Source organism: Magnolia sinica, chromosome 9, assembly GCF_029962835.1.
Source record: "Magnolia sinica isolate HGM2019 chromosome 9, MsV1, whole genome shotgun sequence".
NCBI classification, from domain to species: Eukaryota; Viridiplantae; Streptophyta; class Magnoliopsida; order Magnoliales; family Magnoliaceae; genus Magnolia; species Magnolia sinica.
The window spans coordinates 5,094,343-5,102,610 of NC_080581.1; the positions used below are offsets into that span (position 1 = coordinate 5,094,343).

The 8,268-nt window shown below is 42.3% G+C and overlaps 1 protein-coding gene across 1 annotated transcript; it reads right to left on the minus strand.

Moving 5' to 3' along the window:
* Positions 1–384: 384 nt before the first annotated feature.
* LOC131256725 (rust resistance kinase Lr10-like) lies at positions 385–8,268 on the minus strand. The gene is made up of 3 exons (XM_058257739.1): positions 8,077–8,268; positions 4,462–4,755; positions 385–2,148 (listed from the first exon to the last, which is right to left on the minus strand). The coding sequence occupies exons 2-3, from the start codon at positions 4,721–4,723 to the stop codon at positions 743–745; spliced, it is 1,668 nt and encodes a 555-aa protein (XP_058113722.1). The 5' UTR covers positions 4,724–4,755; positions 8,077–8,268; the 3' UTR covers positions 385–742.

Genomic DNA, 8,268 nt, shown 5'->3' on the forward strand with positions numbered 1-8,268 from the left:
CTTTGTGATCTACTTTGTGTGATTCTGCGGCTCTCACACGGTGCCTTTCCTTCCGCCCAAGTACACCCTTGTCCTGTATTTAAATATAACATTTCAACGTTCATTTAGGGCCTGTTTGGGCAGTGGGATTAGAAGGGATTCGGTGGGATGGAATTGCATCTGGTCCTGTGTCAATTCCACTCCATGCTTGGGAAGAATGGAAAAGCCTGGAGTTAGATGCATGAGATGAAATTGCATTGGGTCCATGCCAATTTCACTCAGTGTTAGTAAGTTGTGTAGGTCCCACCATGATGTGTGGGCTATATCCACACCGACCACCCATTTTTTGAGATTATTTTGAATCCAGGGAAAAATGGATAAGCTCATGTCCAAGAATTAAAATTCAGTGAAAAACTAACAGAGGCAAACCCTACCCACACATCCAAATGGGTCCTTACTCCTTAATAAATAGGAAAAAAAACATACATGACGTGATTCTGAATGGACCACTGTAAAAAACTAGACTAAGGAGATTAAATTATCCAAATTCTTCCTGCAAAATGTGGGCCATACCATGACGATCTCCTGGAACGAAAATTGGAGCAATCCACCCATCCATTGATGTTGATGATGTAGCCTGACCGATCGATTGGCCATCCTGGTTTTCGCCCTAGGTGAGCTATATCATGCGGCCCACCTTTGTAACGGGTTGGATGTTATATCAAAGTAACATGCTGGTGGGAAAGAAAACATTGCATATCAGTCAGGGTAAGGTCACCAGTTGAATCTCATACTTGCTCATGATTGGAATGGAAGAGCAGATATCAGCACTAGTTGAATCTGCAACACTTGCAATTCCTTCTGTTGCTGTTTCCAAACTAGGATCCACTAGGATTGCAATTGTGTCGGTCGCTGTTTGGAAACTTGAATCTACAGCAGTTGCATTTGTCTCAGTTTCCGTTGCATTACTTGAATCAGCTACACTTCCACTTCGACCAGATGAAATAAGATGCTGAAACGGATTCGGTGGCATGGGAATTTCTGCTCTCCCTTCCAACATCTTCACCACGTCGCTCATGACCGGTCTTGCCTCAGGCTGGCGTTGGGCACACCACAGAGCCACCATCACCATTTTTTCTGCTCTCTCTCCATCACCGCCGCTAATTCCACAAACACCAAACAGCCCTGCCAATTCTCCATTCTCAAAACCCTTCCAAACCTGCACTGGAAACCACTCCTCATTTCCACTCGGATCATCGCCGGCGTGCCGCCGCCTCCCCACAATCTCAAACAATAAAATACCAAAGCTATACACATCGCATTTATGGGTGATCGGATTCTGGCCCCAGATCTCTGGTGCTGCGTAACCTGGCGTCCCCTTAAATTTGTTGTTGGTCACCAGCGATCGGTTCCTAGTGCATAGCTTCGCCAGCCCGAAATCTGCAACCTTGGGAGTGAAATCTGCGCCGAGGAGAACATTCTCCGGCTTGATATCGTAGTGAATTATCCTTGGATCGCACTCCTCGTGGAGATATGCGATCCCCTTCGCCGTCCCTACTGCGATCTTATGCAAGATGTCCCACCCGATCAGACGGTCCTTGTCGAACAATAACTTGTCGATTGACCCATTGCCCATGTACTCATAAACAAGTGCTATCTTCTCTGGGTTGAAGCAGAATCCGTAGAGCTTGACCAGATTGATATGGTGGGTCCTACCTACAGTACCCACTTCCGCCATGAACTGCTCTTCAACCTCTTTCTCCGACTGCCCTTTGATGACCTTAACGGCGATTTGCATCCCGTTCGGAAACTCTCCTTTGTAGACTACTCCATAGCCTCCGGAGCCCAACCTTGTGGTGTAATTGTGAGTGAAAATCTCTAATTGCTGTGGTGAAAACTGGATGGGCCTCGCTCTTGCCATGTCGCTGAAAAATATATCGATAGCTGCCCTTTGGGCCTGCCCGTCTGGAATTGCCATGAATGTCGATGGTGCAGTTGCAGTGACATAGTTGTCTGTAACAACGGTTAGATCCGGTGATGGGATTTTTCGGACGTTGCTGTTGGATTTGGCAAGATAGCTTGTTATCACCGTCATTCCAGCCCGTTTTAAACAAAAGATGATCGTGAGGGCGATCGCAAGAATCACCAGTGAATTCAGTATTGCTGCCCCTGTGTATTTACAAACGATAGATTATTGACGCAGGGAAGGACGTGAGGTTGAGCACCTAACTGTTCCGTGAACTTTTCTATACTTTTGTGAGGGAAACCTCGAATCCACCAGGAAAAGAAAATAGAAATAATTCTAAGAAATTCGAAATAATTTGATTCATGATGAAAAATGAGATTACACCCCTCCATTAATAAGGATACTAAAATATGGAAGAAGTTTCGGAATTAAACTACAACTAATACTCCTAGAATTCACGACTTACTATAAATAGTAAACTTATTATTTATAGACGGTGGTGATTCCTACTAGGTGCATGGTTTTCGGCCAAAAATAGTAAGTGTCCTAATTGCTGAATCATGACGTTCCCCTAATTATTCTAGACACTTTTCATGTTGGACACAACTCCTAAAGCCCAACGGATGAAGAGTTATACAAAAACTAAAACTTACTATAAATAGTAAAAACGAAATAAAAACATGAACTCGATTGCCAATCTGATGGTATTTTGCAAGTTCGACGTTGGAAACTTGGCGTAGTGAGGTTGTGTGGCTAAAGTAGTTCGTCCTCCCCAAAATCATATATGGTACGTCTGATAGCTCATTCCAGTTTGTGATAAATGTCCATTTTAAGTTCTGATGGTCTAGATCGCTTTTGTTGTTGACCGGGTCTTTTCTGATCCATCTTGGCCATGAAAATATCCGTGGCCCGCTTTACATGAATTATATGATGATATATGGGAATAAATGGTATATGATGATTTATGGGAATAAATGGCGTTCTTTTAATCGACCCAGCAATGATGAAGATCGAGTTGATTCGACTCAACTTTAGGGCTGTACATGAACCGAGTTAGCTTGGTTAGCTCGCTCGACTCAACTCGAAAAAGCTCGATTCAACTCGGTTCAAAACTGAGTTCAAGCCAAGTTAAGTTGATTTTTTGAGCTAAAAAAAAAAAAATTTGAACCGAGTTCAAGCTTGCCCAAGCTTGACTCGACTCGGATCGAACCCTAACTTGAATCGAACTCGGATCGAACCACTTCGGTGACTCGGTTACTTTGATATTGATGTTGTTCACCAAGTGTTTGATGAAATGACTCAACAAAGTGTTGGTTGATGGCACTGAAGGTATGTATATATATATATATATATAAATCCATTTTTCTTTATTTTGATGTTGCCTACAAGGTGTTTGATGAAATACCTGTAAAACTGATGTTATTGTTTTACATATAGTGAGAATTTGAAGGTGCAGTCCATGTGTTTGTGAAAATGCCGCACAGGCAAACTCAGCTTGATCTTGGCTCAAACTGGCTCGAGCTGCTGACCAAACCAAGCCGAGTCGAGTTCGAACCAGGATCAGCTAGTGGCTGAGCAGAGTCGAGCTTGGCAGTCGAGCTGTGCCAAACTTAACTCGGTTCAACTGGTGTACACCTCTACTCGATTTGAAGAGTCGTATAAGTTTTTCTCAGTTTTTTTTTTTTTTTTCCAATATTATTTGATAGTTAAAAACTTGCAAATGGTATATAAATAAAGTAGAGTTTCATCGATCTTTTTCTGAGTTTATATTTTAGCGAGTTGAGATTTTGTCGAGCGACTGAGACTTCACCCGATTGAGTTTTTCTCCGAGTCTTGGTGAAATCTGGTCGAGTTGAGTCCACTTGATCGAGTCAAATTGGGTTTTTGGAGTTTTAAAACCTTAATTTGATTTAGTGGGGTCCACAATGGGGCCAGCAGGCTGCACTCCCCATACCACCGCTATCAGATGATCCTAGCGTTTGGGATGAAACTGGACAATTATAACCAATGGTCTGTATCTAGAGGTTAGCTAGCTCCTTCTCCAACATCCCAGCCGTTGATCACGTGGGTTGCCATGTAGATTATGGAAAAACATTCTTGGATCTACCCGGCTGTTGAATTTTCAGGTGGACCATACATTCATATAAAACTGGATGGTTGGCAGGTTGTTGTGCATATACATGTGTGTCCTAACTGATAATTCTCAGAAAGAGATCTTGACCGAGTGATCTACCGATTGTACTATCTGATACATGGCTTGGATGCTCAGTTGGACGGTTAGGATCATCTGATGGGTGAGGCTTTTAGGGGTATCCTTGAATCTACCATGAAGTGGGGTATCATATGAATGAATTGAATCGCTAAAAACGCAGCCCCACATGTATAGTTCATTGTGTCCCTTTAAAATGCATGATTAGACAATTATAGATTCCCTCATCACAGAATCAGATCCGCTAGAACTCAGTCCCGCGTAGATCCACGGTGGATGTTGTGCATTCATCAGTTCAAGATCTTACCGACGGATGATTTGATCATTGTGTCTACTGATTTTGACCAATTTTCGAAGGTGTCGTCAAATGAACTGAGATGGTGTTTGTGAGACGGATAGCCATTATCCGATTGATCCGCAAAGAATCTGAGAAGGTCTTCTGGAGGCTGTACACGGTTGCCTAATTGATCTTTAAATATCACTTTGGGGTTTCCATCGAATGATCCGCCAAGGTCAGAAAACACATTGTCTGACATGAGATTGCCGGAGGGAAAGACATTGATTGACATCTCTGGATGGAGTGAGTTGGAATCAGTTTCACCTACAAGGTTTGAAAAAATCGATTAGTGAAAAGAACTATTTAAGTAGGAAGCCGGATCTACTACAAAGCTTTGTAGGTAAACGTATCATTTGTGGGGTCTACCATGATGGTTTTGTGACATTCAACCCATCCATCTTTAGTGCCCCCTCATGCTTTCTTTAGGATCCAAAAATGGATTTTGACCATATTATCATTGAGGTATAGTAAAAATCTCTAAATGGGTAGTAAGTTTTGAATATTTTGAGGATAGTCATCTGACATACCCGTGGAACTTGGTTTTTGTACGGAGCTTTTTTTTCCTTTTCTTTTCTACTTAAAATTTGAATTTATCTAATTTTTGGGCTCATGTTATAAAATGATTTGATAAAAGATGTAAGTAGTGTGGATTTCTCACAAACACCTTAAGTGGTCCTCTAAGTATTTATCACAAACACCCATATCCATTGCTCAACTGGCAGAGTGAGTGGAGATGCCTCGTTTCAACACTTGAGGTCTTGGTATCGATCCCTAGAGGAGGTGGCTAACATGGAGTGTGTGTACTGACATGTAAAATATATAACATGCTACGCAAAAGAATTTGGAAATACCTTATACAGGACATTTATTTAATCCTTCTTGTATACGAAGAATTTGGAAATACCATAATGCTTTTTTAGTCAAAATCCCAACCAAAAATTAGAATAAGAGTATTCAAATTTCCATTGACTTGTCTTTTATACTAGTGAAAGTCTTCGCTATAAGATTAGCTGTATGCATGCATCACATGGGAGCAGATTGGCTGTTACCCGGGTAACACCTTAGCGGGTGTTATCCTTACCGTGTGGGTCCTGCCTTAATGAATGTATTGTATATCCAGGCCACCCATCCGTTTTCACTATTCGAAAACTTAAGCCGTTCCAAATCTTAGGCTCCAGAGGTTTTCGATCAAGCTGATATTTTGTATTTTTCTTTCATCCAGGTCTGTTTGACCTTATCAACGGTTTGGATGGAAAATAAACATTACAGATTTTCTTACAGTGGCCCAGTAAGTTTCTTAAACATTACAGATTTTCTTAAAGTGGCCCCGGTAAATTTCACCGCTGTTTCCTGTGGTGTGGTCTACTTGAGATTTAAAAACACCATGTAACTCGCTGAGAAAATGGGTGGACAGCAGGGATATACAATACATCCATCAACGTGGGCCCCACTCGGTGATGGTAATTAATAATATTCATTAAGGTCTTAATTACCCGGGTAAGACCTAATCTGCAGGAATGGACCGACGGGCACCCGAAAGGTTCCGTGGGCCCCACCGTGTTTTTATCCGCGCCGTCCGTCCATTTTACCGGCTCATTTTAGGGCATGATCGAAAAAATAGGCAGATCCAAATCTCAGGTGGCCACATCATATGAAACAGTGGTGATTGAACGCTTCTGGGCTACAAAATTTCGGATCAAGCTGACACTTGTGTTTTCCTTTCATCCATGTCTCTGTGACCTCAGGTTGGATGGCAAATAAACTTTATAGTGTTCCCTAGGAAGTTTTTAACGGTCAGTGCCAAATGACCAGTCTTTTTCTGTGGTGTGGTCCACCTGAGATTTGGATCTGCCTCATTTTTTGGGCTGTTGCGATAAAATGAGCTGGCAAAATGGATGGACAGTGTGGATAAAACACATACATCATGGTGAGACCCATAGAGCTTTCCAGTAGCACAATGCATCCACGTGGGTGATGTGTCCTACACTATACAATCAGAGTCTTCTGCAAATATGTCTTTGATTGGACGATCTTGACCTTCAACACGTCACCTAGATATTCACCGTGAAGAGCACCAGTAAAACAACCGTCCACATTCAACTGAATAGGGCCCTAGATTAAATGGATGGTGGGTAGCCCTCTGGAACCATTGGACGTTACCTAGATTTGGGCCAGGCTTAGACCTACTACCTTGGCCTGTGGGCTGGGCTTGGGTTGGCATGGATGGCCTTATCAGGGTTCGGTCAGGTCTGAGCCCAACCAATTTTTAGGCTTGGGTCTGTGTACAAGGTCCATGCAGGACTTGGGTTGAGATGGGGCCTTGGTTTTTAACTGTTGGGCTGATCCGCCCCATTTCCACCCCCATAGTTCAGAGAAGTGGGCCAAAATATATGAAATCATCATATGATGTCTTCATCGTGAAATCTACTCTTTATTTGAATTGAAACGTTGTTTTAAGAAATGAAAATTTCTCTTCGTTTATTATTCAGGAAATTTCATTGGGAAGTGCTCCTATCCAACTGGTTGCACCACAGGTTGCTCTTCGCCCAGCAGATAATGACTTCTAACCAATCATGTGCATATGACATCTAACCCACCCAATAGGTTGGCCCCACCACGAGGATCATCTTGTGCAAAAATCAGCCCCGTCCAGTCATTAGGCGGGCCCCACCATGAGGATCATCTTGTGCAAAAATCAGCTCCCTCCAGTCATTAGGTGGGCAACACCATAGCAGCGGATAAATAACAAAATATAAGTGTGGCCAGATATGGTGAGATTTGATTGGACCATGTGCCACAATTGATAAATACCAAAATATAAGTATGGTTGGACGTGAGGAGATTTGATTGGGTAATGTGCTGCAACTAATAAATAAGAAAATATAGGTGTCTAGGTAGTGAGATTTGATTGGGCCATGAGGCACATGTAATAAATAACAAAGTATAGGTGTGGGATTATCAGTCTTAATAGTCTAAGTTAATAGAAATAAGAATTCGATGCATGGTGCATCTACGCTTACACCTATCTTCATCATCAATCTTTGAGTGATTTGTAATTTCAACGATCAGGATTGTGAGATGATTTGTGTATTCGATCCGGATGGACATCACGTGCAATTGTTTCAAACCGCACAACCTCATGGGATGTGATGCGCGCGGTTAAAATATTTCAGATTGTGTCTGGGTCCAACCCTGTCGTGTACATGCCATCCAATCCATTCAGAAAATGCATCCAAATTGGATGAATGGACATCGCAAAAATCAGAACATACGAAACTGAGGTGGGCTACACCACACTATTTTAGAGGTTATATGCATGTGCGGCCCACCTGAGTTTCATATCATCCTAACTTTTGGGCTCAGGAAGAAGATGAAGGGATTCACATGATGGACGGGTTGGATGTCATGCATGAAACCAGCCTTCCTGATCATATCTCCAAGAAAGGATCTCTTATGCAGAGAGAGAGAGAGAGAGAGAGAGAGAGCAGAACAGAACAATTTGGGGTGCATCCAAGCGGCCCCCATCCATTTGAATTCAAAGCATAGGCAATATATGTAGTGCTGTACTGAATTATACCAGCTTACCTCAAGGAAAACTTCTCATCCGGCCATGGTCATCTTTGTACGGAGGAGAATTGGATCCTAAAAAGGATAGGAGAGGTTTAGAAAATGGGTAGGATAATGCAAAGAAGGGAAATATGTAAGGCAATAAGTGTTTGAAATTTTCTTTATTAAATTGCCGTGTGGAGAAAGTTTAACAATTCGAGACGTGTTTGG

What these genes read in the sequence shown, in the direction of transcription:
- LOC131256725 (XM_058257739.1), bottom strand. Translation starts at nt 4,723, where the DNA reads ATGTCAATCAATGTCTTTCCCTCCGGCAATCTCATGTCAGACAATGTG. An exon ending in AATGATCAAATCATCCGTCG is followed by an intron (nt 2,149 to 4,461) that starts GTAAGATCTTGA and finishes GTAAATACACAG; the next exon opens with GGGCAGCAATACTGAATTCA.